The sequence below is a fragment of the Coenobita brevimanus genome, chromosome 33, assembly GCF_032717465.1.
Source record: "Coenobita brevimanus isolate Jiangsu-jjx chromosome 33, ASM3271746v2, whole genome shotgun sequence".
NCBI classification, from domain to species: Eukaryota; Metazoa; Arthropoda; class Malacostraca; order Decapoda; family Coenobitidae; genus Coenobita; species Coenobita brevimanus.
Window position 1 is genome coordinate 44,640,802 of NC_136986.1, and position 17,254 is coordinate 44,658,055.

The 17,254-nt window shown below is 41.3% G+C and overlaps 1 protein-coding gene across 1 annotated transcript; it reads right to left on the bottom strand.

Annotated features, from left to right (window-relative positions):
• Positions 1-8,767: 8,767 nt before the first annotated feature.
• Spx (Spliceosomal protein on the X) lies at positions 8,768-14,151 on the bottom strand. The gene is made up of 4 exons (XM_080269306.1): positions 14,057-14,151; positions 13,376-13,575; positions 12,083-12,241; positions 8,768-11,220 (listed from the first exon to the last, which is right to left on the bottom strand). The coding sequence occupies exons 1-4, from the start codon at positions 14,088-14,090 to the stop codon at positions 10,147-10,149; spliced, it is 1,467 nt and encodes a 488-aa protein (XP_080125432.1). The 5' UTR covers positions 14,091-14,151; the 3' UTR covers positions 8,768-10,146.
• Positions 14,152-17,254: the final 3,103 nt, after the last annotated feature.

The window sequence follows — 17,254 nt, forward strand, 5'->3', positions numbered from 1 at the left end:
CACTTGTATCATTTACTGTGTGTGTGAGTGTATGTGTGACTACCCTCCTCTCTTCCTATTTCTAATCATCTTCCTGTCAATCTTTCCAACTCTTCTTTCCACTTCAGGTGGCTCCACACTAAATGACTAGCCTCTTGGCTTCCTGTACCCCATGAACCATTTCCAATGCTGGGTGATAATCATATAACCCAATAATGGCATAATATGAAGCCTACTGTGGCACCCGTTAACTGGGTGGAGGGATGCAAATGCGGTTTCCATCATGGAACATACCTCCACACTTCTCCACACCTCCCTGTGGTGAGGTCCTGTCTCCCACATGTGGATATCAATTTACTGTACTGTGCAGGACAGCCCAGCAGGGGCAACTGCTTGCCTGTCATTGATGAGTCGGCCAAACAGACCAAGACTGCTGAACAGCAACAATGCATTTTCCAACAAAATGTATGATTTTTGTTTTTTTTCATTAATGATACACATAAATCTTATTTGTGCACAATTTCTGACTTCCCTCAAGCACAAAGGGTTTCTCTATCTTAAAAAAGTTAAAACTGTTCCCTATTAATGCAAATGGCTAAACGCAAATGTGAAATAAATATACAGTATAAATAATACTGAATACTTAGTCACTACTAAAGGGTTACTGATGGTGAACTACCAACAATGACTATTGCCCTAGGAGTGTTGAACTGCCTGACATGTGATAAAACAGCTGAACCACGTAACATGTGACAAAACATCAGTACAAATGGAATATACCGTGAACTATGAATGTAATAACTGTGTATAAATAGCTTAAGTTAACAACAGTTGGTCAAGTTTTGCTGCAGGCTCTGTACCCTAAATAGGTTTGGCTGTGAAGAGAAACACACACATAATAGCCTACACTAATACAGTTTCCATTTTAAGTCAGGGATTCCATTATAACAGCCTACAGTAAATACCGTAGATTCTCCCTGAAATGGACTAATTGGCAGAAACCTGATCCGATAATGCCGAAAATCCGTCACATCCAATGGCCCTCTTCTAAGGTGGGATTTCAAGTTCATTTCTGAAAATCAATGAGTACAACAGCATATTCTAGTACTAAAAATGAAAACTATACCCATTTTACACTAACCTGGCCCATAATTTTGCCCTTTTGCACTTATTTCACATCCCTGTCATTGCACTCATTAATGCAACAGATGCATTGCAACCCACTGCACCCCACTTAATGGACACTGTTTGTTAGAGCCAAAGGAAGCCCACTGGCTTCGCAGGGGTCCATTAAATCCGATATTTGTTAGAGCCAAAGGAAGCCCACTGGCTTTGTGGGGGTCCGTTAAATCCAATATCAGGTCTGTCAAGGTACGTTAAATTGAAAGTCTACTGTACTATCTATCTATTGCCAGACGCCATAATACCGTAAAGGGTGGCCACAAACCAATCACCTCCATGTCGCCCTGTCCCCCACCATTTCATTGCCCTGCTCCCAGCTAACACCCCACTCACTCATATACCTCTCCACTCCATCCCTCCATCTCATCCTTGGCCTACCCCTATCCACCTCACTCACATACACTCTCCTCATCAGTCTCTCACCATCCATCCTCTCCACATGGCCAAACCACCTTAATGTGTTTCTCCTAACGCATCCTATCACATCCATATCCACACCACAACACTCCTTCACATCCTCATTTGTCAATCTGTCTCTCCATGTGACTCCACAGGCTCCTCTCAGATAACTCATTTCCACTGCTCTCACTCTTGACTTCTGTCCCTCCAACAAGGTCCAAGCTTCACTTCCACACGTTAAGAGTTGGTAGCACAATACTGTCATTTAGTAACTTTTTCATTTCCATGCTCACTTCCCTGTTTCTTATCACTGCTTTCAAGGAACCAGCAACCTTTCTTCTTTGTTGTACCTTTCAAGCACTTTCCCCTCTAAATTTCCATCCTTACTCATCACACTATCCAAGTATATATTTAAATGCACTCACATTTTCCATTTCCTCCTCATCCAACCTCACTGTACATTCACTGACTTCACTTCTCTCAAAGACTGTAACCTTACTCTTCTTCCCTACATTCACCGTTAGATTAAGTTTCTTACAAACTCTCCCAAACTCATCCACCAAGCCTTGCAGCTCCCCTTTGTCTTCCCAAACTCATCCACCAAGCCTTGCAGCTCCCCTTAGTCTTCACTTAACAACACACTGTCATCTGCAAACAACGGTACACGGAGTTTACAAACACTGCCCTCTCTCACTAGGGCCATTCCAACATCCACTGGCCTACCTTGTATCTCTTTTATAACCCCATCCATATACAGATTGAACAACCATGGAGACATGACACATCCTTGTTTCAATCCAACCTTCAAAGAGAAAAATTCACTCAGTTCACTAAACACATGCACTGCAGCCTTAGCACCCTCATACGTACTCTTCATGGTCTTCAACAACTTCCCATCTACTCCATATATTCTTAATACTTTCCACGATCCTTGTCTATCCACCCTGTCATATGCTTTCTCCAAATCCATGAAGGCTGCATACTTCTTTCCCTTCTCTAGAAACTTTTCCACTAAAGTTGTAAGAATGAACATCTGATCTACACAACCTCTTCCCTTCCTAAAACCTCCCTGTTCTTCAACTAATTCCTCTGTTATTTTCCTAACTCTGTCAGTAAGTATCCTACCATATACTTTTCCTATTACACTAAGAAGACAAATGTCCCTAGGATTACCACACACTTCTTTTTCCCTTTTTCCTTTGTACAGGGGAATAATTATACATGACTTCCAATCCTCCAGGACTCTACCTTCCTCCCAGGCCAATCTGCACATCTTCCACATCCATTCTACTACTATCTCTCCCCCATGCTTCTGCATTTCACCACACACTCCATCAATTCCTGGGGCTTTCCCCATTTTAACTTTCTTCACTGCTTCCTCAACTTCCATCCTACTGATTTCTTCCTGTCTTCTCAAAGCCCTCCTTCTCCCAGCCATTCCCAAGCCACTTATACTCGCATTACTTTTATTCTCTATGTTCAACAATTCCTTAAAGTGTTCTCTCCATCTGCTCACTTTTTCTCCCTTCTCCACTAGTACTCTACCATTTTCATCTTTCACTCCCCAACTAACTTCTTTGGCACCCTGTCTAACTCTCTTTACCTCTTTCCAGAACATTTTCTTACATTCCCTCCACTTTACACTCAAATTCCTTCCAAATTCCTCATCCACTCTCTTCTAACTGTATCTTACTAATCCTTTTCACCTCTCTCTTCCTCTCTACATATAACTCTCTCTTCCGTCTCTCACCTTCTTCCACGCCCGTTTCTCATCCATTCACTATATACTTTCTTTTGTGCCACAGCCTGTCTCACCTCTTCATTCCACCATGCTGATCCTTGAACCTCCTTTCGTCTTCTCTTCATCCCACACATCACCTCACATGCTGCACAGATTTCTTCTGTGAATATCTTGCACAAACCTTCCACCCATTTGCTCCAATCCATATTTACCCAATCGCTCCTCCACTTCTCTCTTATATTCTCCCTTTATTGCATCCTCTCATAACCTTACCACTCTCCTTGTATGAACTACTTCCTCCTGTCCTTCTCTTCTATTTCTCCATTTCATTTGGACTTTGATTCTGACCACCATCAAGTGGTGGTCAGCAAGTCCACTCCCCCAACCTCTATATGCTCTTGCATCCATTACATGCCTTCTCATCCCTTCATCCACACACACATAATCAATCATTGCCTTCTGTTCAGTTTCCATTATAACCCAAGGATTCCATTATAAAAAGAAATACATTCCAAAATATTACCATATACCTTTTTCCAAACAAATGGTTCCATAACTAACGAGAACCTGTCAAATCAGCTAGCACACATACTTAGCAATAAAGTTATAACAAGAACTTTATTCTGATATTAACATAGGCAAAAAGGCAAACTGTCTGTCTCCTTACCAGTCCTGAGACAATAAGTGGCTGTGAGTTAGTATATCAGTTAAAATAATTACCGGTGCAGTAAAGGTAAGTTTTTGCTAGTCTGGCTCTTGCAACCCAACTGCTGATGTTCACACTTATTTTGTGTACCAAATATCATCCTCCATTCTCTCCACATGCCCAAACTATCTGTCTACCATTCCTCATCACAACACCAATACAGGAGACATGTATACGCTGATTTATTTTTAAGTCATCAGTTTTCATTACGGTTAACTGTGCAGTTTGTCTCTGAAGGGGCCTATAGAAGTGGTACTCCTAGCTGGGGACACGTAAAAACCATCATTTACCAGGAGAAAATACATGACATTGTCCATTTGAAAGAGAAGATCAGAGAAACAATTGCCACTGTTACTCCCACTATGCCTGGACAAGTGGAAAAAAAAAAAAAAAAGGGAGAGAGAAAGAGACACACACACACATCTGCAACAATGTTTTGATGTTCATGGTGAATATTTCGAACATTTGAAGATGTAAAACTATCAGTGTATTTACAAAATAACAATAATAAATTATTTTCCCTGTGTGTCCTGACTTTTGAATCATTCTGTAGTTCACTGCTTCAGTACTGCATCCATCCCAGCCTTATAAACTTTTACGCTGCAGCCCCACCACCATAAACAAGAAACATTTCAGCTTTACATTTCTCTCCTCCCTCCAACAAGTATTGCCCTCCACACATACACAGGTTCATCCTCATTTAGTGTAATTCAGCAAGGCAACATTACCTGTATTAAAGTCTACTCCATTTCAAACAGTAAAATGACTTGGCCAGGTTGTAAATAATCAACTGAAATAAAAGTAACTGACAGATAAGGTAGTCCATAATTTCCTAAACACTGTACTGATAATATTTAACAAATCTTCTACAGTACAATAAGACGTTTAGTAGTGCAAGTGATAAAAGCTGTTGGGTAAGAGCATGCTATGGTTTACATGGTACAGTTTTAAGGTATATGGAAGTTTTTGTCTCACGTAAAATGCTACCAAATGGATAGGTCTGTCAAGGTTTAGGGCTACAGTAACCTAGCCTCAGGATCCTACACTCCTATGGGGGCAATATGGTCATCAAGCTGGTACTGTAACGTTACCTTCAGTTTAATCACATCACCACCACACAATGTTATTGCACAATTCCTGCATATTCAAATGCAATACTCAAGCTGATTAATGTCAGTTATATTTACAGTAATTCCTCAAGCTTCAACAATCCCCACAAAACTAAATATAGTTGTTTGGAGGTGGGAGGAATAAAATGAAATATTCTGTACATCCTCGTATTGTCTGGAGGTGGAAGACATAAAATAAAAAGTTGTGTACATCCTCGTATTGCAGAGGCTAATGACACAATACAGACATAACCCAGAAAGAGCCCATTCACACACGTTGAAATGGTTAAACAATAATTATGCTACACCACAGTATAGTGGTAATTCACTTATGATTATCGAACTCTGTAGAAATAACCAATATGATACCAAGGTTGATTATGGAGCTTTTATGGTTAGGTTAGATTCTGTTAGGTTTTATTGGCATGTAAAAATTGATGAAGTTCTACCATTACTAACAAAACAGGCATTTATGAAACTTTTTAAGCATGGTTCTTTGCTAATCAGGCTACATAAAGTAAAACGAAAGACAATATTGTATTACAGAAGTGGCAGCTCTCCAGTTTTTCAACCTCGTACATTAAATATTCAAAACTGGCACCAACTGTTCATGTTTTCTCAATTACAAGATACAGTGCTGTCCTGTATTCACTTACCATACCTTCATTAGCTTTAAAATTTCAGTCAAAGCTGTGATCAATCCATTTTCCTTGTCCGATTATTTCAAATTCCTGCAATCCACAATGTATCAAAAACACCTGCCTATGTTCTAGTGATATTCTGTTACACAACTACAGAGAACAATGAACAGCAAGAACAGTTTGCCAATAACATGGGAATACATAAACTTATTATTCCTGTAAAATTGTTGTTCCTTGATAAATATACTGCTCAATGACAACCTAACCTGGTGCATGTCATTAAGATAAATCCACAATTAAAATCACAAACTGGCACTAAAACATAACTAAAAATAAATAAATAAACCATTCAAATTACTAACACCAAGAAAATAACCTTGGCAATGATGTATAACCCACACATATAATGGCATCACAAATCACCAATATATACATTAATAAATCACTACTACATTCATACATCACAACTACATTATCTAATTTAAGCCCCTGTCACCTCACACCAACCTCAACCCCCTGAATTATCACTTTTATTCATATATTCCGACTAATTCCAAACGATTTTCAAAAGTACCGCCAGTCGTTAATGGCCGCTGGGCATAACGGCCAAAACCCCCCCCACACACTTCCAAGTCTCTCCTGAACTGCTAAATATTCTCTGGTTCCTGCAAGAATAAAGTATAATCGAAGTCCTCTGATTAATGGGGATAAATTAATGCTATCTTAGACTATGAATCTTAATGTTGGAAAATTTGAAATCGCAGCTCAGGGTTGCTTGTGACTGGCCAACACCTGTTTTCTCTCCCCCTGGCTTATATTTCATTCACCTGGTCCATCAGACACTAACTATGCACGCTATAATTGCTGTTCTTACCTTATGGGGTATGGGTGGCTCCCTGGCTGCCATAATACACGGTAATCGAGGGTGTGAAATAACGGCGACACATAAGCACCTTCCTCCCGCCAGCCGTCGCTCAGCTCTGCACATTTGATGGTGCCAAAAATTCACTCACACCGCCACTTCAGTCTATCACGATGGTTAATTCACTTATTCACACTGGAGACCTTGAATGGCAGCGTAAAACACACTTACTCCTGATATTTGGTGATAAAAATATAAGCAGACACGAGCGCCAATATCCATCACAGAGGGATGGAGGACTCAATCAAATGCGTGCGAAAGCACCCAATATACAGTATTAATATTATACACTACAAAAATTACACATTATTTGCTACCCGGCTTTGCTTCAATGAAAAACTTTTAGTGATGGACAATAATAATAATAAAAAAAAATAGTATAGGAATTCAGTGTCCCTGAATATGAACCCTGTAGGCTGAATGTCCTCATCACAGACCTATCCTAGCTGAGACATTTGTGTAACCATACTCATTTTACTCTAACTTGACCCAGATTTGTCTTTGTGCAGCTTATTGCACAGCTCAGTGGCAGAAAAATACTACAGCCTACATTCTTCGCATGGCACTGCATGACTACCATACCATGAGCCAGATTTTGGCGGGCTAGTGGTGACCACATCTATCATACCTAACTTAACATTAACTTGCAAAGAGTAGAACTTAATATGGTAGAACTCTTCCTTATTACCAGCAAATGAATGCTGTGAACTTAACCTAACTTCAACGTAATAGTTTACGAAGGACTTGTAAAACGTCAAACGTCACCAACTGACAGCGATTTTGGCGGGCTAATGGTGACTCCTGTTCAAACATACCTGATTTAACGCTAACTTGCAAAGAAACCCTAATGTAACGGAAAAGCCTTCCTTATTACCAACAAATACTTCACTTTTCTTACCCTAAACCAAGGTTAACGTACTAGAAAGGTGAAAAAAATTGAAAATACTCACTGTCTGCCTCCGTGCACCACCACCCTACTTGTTTTTTGGCGGGCTAATGGCGTCTCCCTGTCCCTGTTACTGGATTCAACATATTTTTTTTTCTTTCATGCTGAATACACCAGTATGATTGTGAAAATAACAGATTATAAAATACAATATCGAAATTGTCCTCTTTTTCAGTTCGATGGTGTAGTTTCTACTTATTTTTTTCTCCACCACCACATTCCTGCATTCAGCTTAACAGAAATACAGTACCATGAAGTGAATAGGTTACAAACACTTCCCATTAAACCTTTGAATTGGACAGCACCTTTAAATTATATTCTTGCTACATTCAATCGATACAGTTCAGCACTAGAAGACCACTTTAGTAGGGAAAGGATGCACTACAGGACTCCCCTCCAAGGTACAAATTTACCTTGGTCCCTGCTACAGCTGAATAAAACCACCTTAAACCTGGAGGGATGACCTCGAACAAAATGCCTCCATGTTACCTTGTTTTCCAGTATCAGGACGCCCTCCCTCCAACTCACACCACGTTCATTCTTATAGGTCATCACCCCCTCTTAATCTTCCTCTCCTCCTCCTCACTCACATAAACTCTTTGTAGTTGTGTCTCATTCTTCAATCTCTCCTCATGGGTAGCCTATCTCAGTGTGTTTCCGATGTTCCCTCTACTGAAGTTTTTTGCTTTCCTTTCTCTTTGTACTGTCATCTAAACTTCCTTGTAATACCTTTCTAACTACATTTTGTTGACTTTAACTAGATATTAAATTGCAGTCTCTCTACCTTGAGTGCTGATCTACTTCAAAAGACCAACACAAGAATATGATGCTAGTCAGGAAGAAGTGCTATGAAAAAGATGTAGAGTCACAGTATTGACTTCTTTGCCACTGAGATACAAGATAAGCTGCAGAAGGAAGGCCATTTCTGCCTAGTTAAAATGACTGAAGAGGAATGGCTTATGTGGTCACAATGAAACAACTGGTGCCCACTTATGCAAACGTCCCTCAACTCCCACTCAATCCTCAACAGAGAAGTGGACTGCAGAAGGACTGTTTCAACTAGCACTCCACCAAGTTCGTGTCCAGATGAGCCTGGGGCCATGACGATATATATGAACATGTCTCTTCCCTTCAATCCTACCTCACTGCAGTATATAATAACCATTTAACGTATTTACCACTACATTACTCTAAAATGGTCAATCAAAACACCAATCAGAATAATGTTTCTACTTTACTGATCAACTGCATAACAGATATAATTAGGATGAGAAGAGCTACCAAATCCTGTAACGTGTGTGTGTATGTGTGTGTCAATACCTGTATATTAATTTTTACCACTGATCTAAGCATTCATTCCATCACTACCCCATCTGGAGTGTAGGGGCCCAGGGCTAGGCTACTCAGACGAGATGTCTGGGGCAACAATGACCAGCCACTTCCTTTGAATAGCATGATGTGATGAACGAACCCCAACCAATCCTCGGATCTACCGCTTAAAGTCACATTTTGGAACGCTAATTCACTAGACCACCACGTACCCACGTCCATGGGAAACTGAACTGACTGAGAAGATACATGCAGTCCTTGTTGTACATCATGGATATAATCAGAAATACCACAACTTTTTCCATAATATCACTCCTGTAAAATTGAAGGAAATGGTCAATGGGACTTCAAGGCAGCCAAAGAAGAGGAATATTCGATCTGCAATTTACTGTGGAGTTAACAGTAAATTTGGTAAATTATCACAAGAGTTCACAGTATATGTTTCAATCTGACCTCCAGAGGGTGTAAGTCAAAACTGTTTTATATTCTCTCAAATTTCCTAATATGGGTAAAAATTCTTCCATTAGTGTGAGTGTTGTGATGCACAGAGTTGCACTGTTGTCAATTATGGAGACTCCACTATCTGTACCTTTTCCTCCTGTTTATCCATACACACGCTGCACTTATACAGTATTCTTATATTTATGCCAAATTGTTCCCAGTAAAAGCAATACAAACAACATACAAGAAAGTACGGAGTTGACACAGGTGACATAATTGTTTAAAAGAGAGGTGCTACAAAACTTCTTAACCTTTGGAGGTAATATTCTGTTCAGCTTAGTTGGCCCTCAGCTCCTCTTTCTGTCATTTACTTACTATATTAAAACGAATTCCCTTGTGTACTCCATGTCTTTTTGATACACAGTAGACACAGTTTTCATATAAGAGCATATCAATGTGGTATATGTATAAATGAACTTGACGAGGTGTTAAAAAGCCTCCTCAACCTACAAGAGTACATTAAGTCCTCTTTACAAAAAACCAGTGGCCATCTTTACTTTCTTTACATGTCTCTGGTTGAATGAATTATAGAAAAATTGCCAATTAAAGTCACACTGTTACCCATAAAGCTTGTCTGGCAGTTCCCCAGATTAGAGTCCAGCTGTATGGGAGCTGTGATATTTTTGGAACATAATCCTGACTCCTAATGACAAGTGACTGGACAATCCTTGGTATTAAGCCTAACCACACATTACTTTTCTCCTCCTGGTGGTGGAGGTGGCAGTGGGGGTCGAGGTGGAGGTGGTGGTGGAGCCATGCCAGGTGGGGGAGGGCCCCCAGGAGGACCTCCAGACCCAGGAGGTGGAGGTCTCATGCCCCTTGGAGGAGGGCCAGGGGGCAAGGGTCCCCCAGGGCCAGATGGTGGGGGTCCAGGGGGCAGAGGGGGTCCTCCACCACGCATCTGTGGCCCCATTCCTGGCATGGGTGGGGGTCCTGGTGGTCCTCTGGGTGGGTATGGTGGTCTGCCAAATGGTGGTCGGCCTGGGGGTCCACCGGGCGGTGGTGGTCTCCATCCAGGAGGTGGAGGCCTCATGCCTGGCGGCGGTGGCATACCAGGTGGGCCAGGCCGAGGGGGAGGCATGCCAGGGGGTGGGGGCATGCCTGGTCCACCCTGCCATGGTGGGGGTGGCATGCCGGGTCGAGGTGGGTATGGCCCATAGGGTGGGTGAGGGCCGCCGGGGCTGCTGGTAGGGGGTCCACTGGTGGGGGGGCCAGGGGGACCAGAAGGGGGTAGGGGAGGTTGACCTGGCAGTGGTGGTTTGGCAGGGGGAGGTGGAACAGGGGGCAGGGGTGGGGCAGAGCCGGGGGGAGGTGGCACTGATGTTGTGGGTGGAGCATTGGGCAGTGGTGGCATGGCGGCAGAGGTGCCGGGTGGGGGAGGGACAGGGGGTGGAGGGGGCACCAGCATACCTGGGGGTGGCACCGACATGCCAGGTGGGGCATTGGGGGGCACTCCAGAAGTTGGTGGAGGAGGTGGGGCTGGGGGTGGTGGGGCAGACTGGGTGGGAGGGGGCGGGGCATCAGCAAACAGTTGATGGGGTTTGTCGGCCTGGGACAGGGGGTTCTGTGCCGCCAGGAGTCGCTCAGCCGCTGTGCCGTGTCGTTCACCCTTGCTGTCCTTCTTGAATGCATATGAAATGCTGATGGATCGATTGCACAGGTACTGGCCGTTCATCGCTTCAATGGCTGCATCCGACGCCTCAAATGAAGCAAAGTTGATGAATGCATACCCTTTAGAGTTGCCAGTGTCTGGGTCCCTCATGATCTGAAGATCAAAATAAGTTTTGTCAGGCTTGCAATTATTGTATTTGCATTTGTTATCATGGAGAAATTTTGAGTGGTCATATACAAAGAACAAGTCCAACATAATAACTGAATGTAAAAAAAAAATAATAATACTAATAACAAAATAACAGCAGAAACAATGGTTTCTACCCTACAACTGTTGTGACAGCAGCCTGAATATCCACATTTGCTATTACGGTACTCACTCTTAACTTTTCAAGTATACCACCTTGGTGAATATTTAGTGTACTCTCTGATGTTAAGATTTCACAACCAATATTGTACTCTCTAAAGTTAAGGTTCCAAGACAACTATTACAGTACAGCATCATCACCATCAACACTGAGATCTCTTTTCTCATCTAAGGATGGGATGAGGCAGGGTGCAAAGAAAAAATGACAGATGAAGAACTAGCAAAAGTCTGTCCAGTTAAATGACCCACACTCTCATTCATGCCCTCTTCAAGCTCCTGCAAACCTGACTCCACCTCACAGGCATAAATATCCATACTTATGCACTTTATATGTAGCATCATTTAAGCATAGTCTAATAAAACTAATATGCAATTACTTAACCTCCAGTTGTCTACCCATCCATCTATTTCCAGATGCCATAATCCCGTAAGGGGTGGCCATTTGACTTTGAGTTATTTGTTTTACAGGGAGGGGCACTAACCCTCCACCAACCCACTTGTTGACACGTAGGGAGCAACCACCAGCTGCACACTCTAAATAATGAAGTCCAGCCAAAAGTAGATTAGCCTCAATTTAACCTAACCTAAGCAATTCTAGTAGACTAACCTTGGCTGCCAACAAAATAACACCAAAGCAGAACAGACTAACCTTGGGTGTCTGCAGAATAACACCAAAGGCAGAGAAGGTATCATACAGCAGCTTCTCATCCACCTCTGGGTCTAGGTTACCAATGAAAATGTTCGCCCCCACATCAAGATTCTTCTGGTGTGCCGAGGCTTTGTTCACTCGTATAGGCTTACCGAACAACTGCAAACATAACATGAGAATTATTAGGCTTTTCTAGCTTTAAATTATTAGCCTTTTCTATTTATCTATCTATCTATCTATTGCTGTCTTTCATGGTGGAGTGGGAGACCAAGGATGGGGTGGAAAGGTAAATGAAAAGAGGGTGGTGTGAATCAGAGGGAGGGCAGTCTGATGGTGGGGATCACAGTAACATGGAGGCAATTAGTTTCTGCCCACTCCCTCCAGGACTAAGGTATCTGGCTATAAATACATACTGGTTGATAGATACAAGATAGACTGATAGAAAGGATATTTGAAAAGTTTATGTTGCCATCAAAATATCATCAGTATTCCCCTCTCTTTGTTTTTTTTTTACACCTAATGATGAAGCGTGGAGAAAAATTAACCTAGACACGGCCAGGGGTTTATTAGTCATATAAACGCAGCCAGGGACACTGTGGCCTCCTATGACTTCAGTACTCTTGCCTCAGGTCCCTCTGCCCCAAAGATGCAATATGTGACGGGATTATTTTTTTTCCAGTTTAAACCAAGGAACCGACTCTGATGTATTACAGTATGTGTCTGGGTCAAAACTCTGGAATAAAGTCAGTGAGGTTCCAATTGATGTGGGGCAGCTCTGGAAAAAAAAAAAAATGCAAAAGGGTAGAATTATAGTATTTCAATCCACACTCCATACCTTATTTGATGAAAAAACATTACTGCATTCTGTCAACCATCACATGATTTTATTCAATCAATAGTAATGGAGTTAAGGGATCTCCAGTAAATCCTCCAGTCACATTACTAGTATGTTAGTTTTTATTTCATTCCAGCTACAACCACATTATATCAATCTCTAGCAATAACTTTCATGGGAGAAACAGTTACCAGTATCGTACAAGGTCATCCTCGTCACACATTAAACACAACTAAGAAAAGAATAATTGTATACAAGGAGGAAATTTCTAACCTCTCCACAATGGATGCTTCACAGTAAGCTGAAAAAAAGATGTACTATATGGATCATGTGATATTTTTCTAATCCCTTAATTGTGAGAGTATCACTTAAGTTTAATAAAATATTGTGATAGTACTTAAAATATTTCTAATAAAATGTAGCTACACTAACAATGTAACTAAAACATGCACACTCACCTTTATCATGTTCATAATCTTGATGGCATAGTCAGCATCCTCCTCTCCCATAAACTCCACAAACCCGTACCCCTGGTGCTGCTGTGTGACTCGGTCCTTGGGCATGTGTACGTTGACCACCGGCCCAGCCTGTACAAACAACTCCCACAGCAGACCCTCTGATACTTTGTCATCCAGCCCGCCAACGTATATCGTGGCATCTGTAACGTCAGGCACAAGAAATAGTGATTTATTTAAGGTACAGATAGCACAGCACATTTGTGCTATACATTCTGACACTGAGGATGAACAGCTATTTATGATGCATTGAGTCTGAAGAGTTTGCAATAAAGCAGCGGATGGTAGAATGGCTGAGAAGAATAGTGGTATACAATATGGAAATGAAAACACTACCTCCACAAATCCATCATATGTTAGCTACCTTCATTTCATGACAGCAAAGACGAGACGCGACTTGCCTACTGTATCAGTCACTACACCATTATCCTGGTTTCATCATACATTTAGAAAACAAAACATATTAAGCGATAATTTACAAAAGTAAATACGTGAGTACTGGCATTCCTGCAAGCTCATGACCAGGAACATAGGGTGGAACTTGCCATCACATTTCAGCCATTATATTACTTCCCTTTGCAGTTTAAACAAACCTGTAATCTACGCAAGCCCTCTGCTACTCACCCTGGTTACGTTCTGCAATGGGACCTGCAGCCATCGTGGAAAACTGTGAAGACTATTACTCAGAAATCAGCATCCTTTCGCCGCCACGATTGTAAACAAACCGATAACAACGTTTACAAAATGCTGATGGTTCTTATTTCATTGATGACAAATATCACTCATTAATCATCATTACTTACGAAAATGTATCATATATGTTTTAATATTAAAAAAAAAAAAAAAAACGAAGCTTATAATGTAGATCCAGAGTGATGAATTTTCACGCGCCAAATTTGAACACACCTGAAACTGCTTGGAGTGTGGAGCATCCCACACTCTATGTTAATGTCTTAAGTAAAATTGTTTGAAAAAAACATACTTTTTCTACATGGGTATGGGTACACTAGCAGCACATTAGTCTTCATAATACATGACATTATTATTTGTATCATGTCTTTCTCAGTATCATTTGCTGTAGGAGGGAAATTTTTACTTTAACCTGATCAAAAAAGTGTTCTCCTTCTCTCTTCATCGTCATTCCTGAACCTGTTACAAGATTAACACCAAAATATGATGTCGATCATGAAGTGCTATGGAAAGGATGTAGAGTTGTAGGATTGTCTTTCTGCCATTGAGCTACATAAGTTGCAGGATGAAAATTTAGACCAGCTTTAGGCAAAGAACTATTGTTAGGTGTTATTATTATTACTTCTTATTCAGTAGATACTTCATAAAGGCCACTGAATCATTGAAACCTCTGGAATTATGGCTCCATCCATCCTAATCAACTGCAAATATTTTTTGTTAAATTATTTTCCTTCATAGATTTACTTATGCACTACACACAAACCTCCCAGATGAAATGTGTATGTCTGCATGTAGGAGGAGGCAAGACAAAAAAGTATCAACTTGTCTATATATTTATTTATACAGGTATTCTCACAGATAAAGTGGTTACCAGGAAACTTCATTTCAAGGTACCAATATAAATAAAGGAAACACAATTCAGAAATGATTTACGACTGAAATGGATCTGAAAGAATCCAACACAACGCTGTCTTCTTGGGGGCATAAGAAGCTTTGCAGTATCTCTTTCTTTGTGATTTACTTCACCTATTACACATTAACAGTCATGTATGCTATTAATATTGTTTTAATATTGACAGTCTGCATCATGAACATCTAACTATCCAAAGCCATATCCCTTAATCCCTACACACGGGGTTTTCCAATGTCGCACGCTCCACCCTACAGAGGATTTTGTGATTTCGGAAAAAATACCTTTTCTTCAAACCCTAATGTCTGCCAAACTATAACAGCTAGAGAAAAAATTAAATGTACGTAAGACTCAACAACTCTTCCTCTTTCAAATGAAAGTACAGGTATCTCCATATCTCCAGGTGGTCCCGTCGATGAGTGAGAATAAGTTAGAGTTCAAAGGATGGCAGGAAGACGCTTGCAGCTATACACATCAACCGGCATTGCTCCATGCTCAAAATCATGACGGTTATACGTGTCAACCAGCGCATGGGGGTTAATCCCAGAAGGTATGGCCATAAACCAACTGCCTCCTGTAACCCTGTCCTTCATTATCACACTGCCCTATCTCCAACTCGCACACCTCTCTCCTTCATATACCTTTCCACTCCATTTCTCCTTCTAATCCTCAGTCTCCCTCTCGGCCTCCCCTCCTTTTCACTCACATACACTCTCCAAGTCAGTCTTTCGCCATTCATTCTTTATACATATATAAGGAGACTGACATGCAATGTGCAAAATAAATCACCGAGGAAGAGCCATTAAGAAATATCCCAAGCCACTCGGAACACGACCCACAAATTCACAGTACCTCCTTTACACATCACCCTTCTTATTAATTTTTGCTAATAACCCCCTCATGATCGGACCAACTCTATTCTATTTCAGTTAATGTCAGTTATTTTCAGCTGAGTCATAGCAGTGTTATTACTGTCACGATTAACAGTTTCATGGTCAGGATAACTCTAGTACCCATTCCAACTCACACCACCTTTCACTTATACACCTCTTCTCCCATCCCTTCATCTCATCCTTGGTCTCTCTATATCTCTCTCCCCTTCTGCCTCATGCAAATACACTCTCCTAGTCAATCTCTCATTCTCCATTTTCTCCACATCATCCCAACTCTTATTCCTTTCATAATATTCACTTTATTTTTCAGTCTTGGGCTTCCTTTCTTCACATACACTCCTCTTTGTTTACTTTCATTCTCCATACATTCCACTCATTCAAACCACTTCACTACTGTACATTCCTCTTCACTAAAGCATATCCCTTCTAACCTGACCAAGACCCCTACCCTCTTTCAGCTCAGTGGTTGGCCAAGTATAATACCGGGTTGATTTGACTTGTAACCAAGGAAACTCATTCCTAATAACAAAAGCTCATTGAATTTCATGCACCCACAACTCAGTATTCAGGCCGTGGGAGTAGCCTAGTTCTGTCGGGTGAAAACAAACAAATTACTGTATAGTATGAATTTACCTCCTATCTATCTATCTATCTATTGCCAGATGCCTCAATCCCGTTTGGGGTGGCCAAAAACAAATTGCCTCCAAGTACTTGTATGTTTACTACCTCTCATCATTCATTCACTCATTCATCTAATCCAGTGTTGCCCCAGAGGAGCGTAGCAGCCCGGGGCAAGGCAAGTTGGTCCTGACAGTTAAGATGAGAGTGACCAGCCTCACGCATCCCTTACTGGCATTATGTGAGCAATAAAACCCAATCACCCCTTGGATATAAACCTTCACCGGCTCAATCCGATTGGAATGCCTTAATTGCCCACTAAACCACCAGGCGCCATAATTTGGTTACATGGTTACCACCCAGTGTAGTAAATGGTTTCCTGGTGTACAGGAAACCATTTGGCTTGTCACTCAGTGCAGAGTCACCCAGAGACAGAAGGAAGAGGAAAGAATGAAGGAAAGAAAGTCACAAGAGGAAGGATCGCAAGAAAGGAGAGGAAAAGGCAGGAACCTGAGAGCAGCATTACACTGAGTGAGTGGATGGTGAGTGCCTCCACCAACCACTATGTCATTAATTCACATTCATCATCTGTCCATTTATTATTAATCATCCCCTCTCTTATTGGTCACATATGACACAATTCTCAACCATTACGGAGCTACAATTACTGATGACCTTATGGTGAAAAAAATGGTTCCCCTAATTATTCAC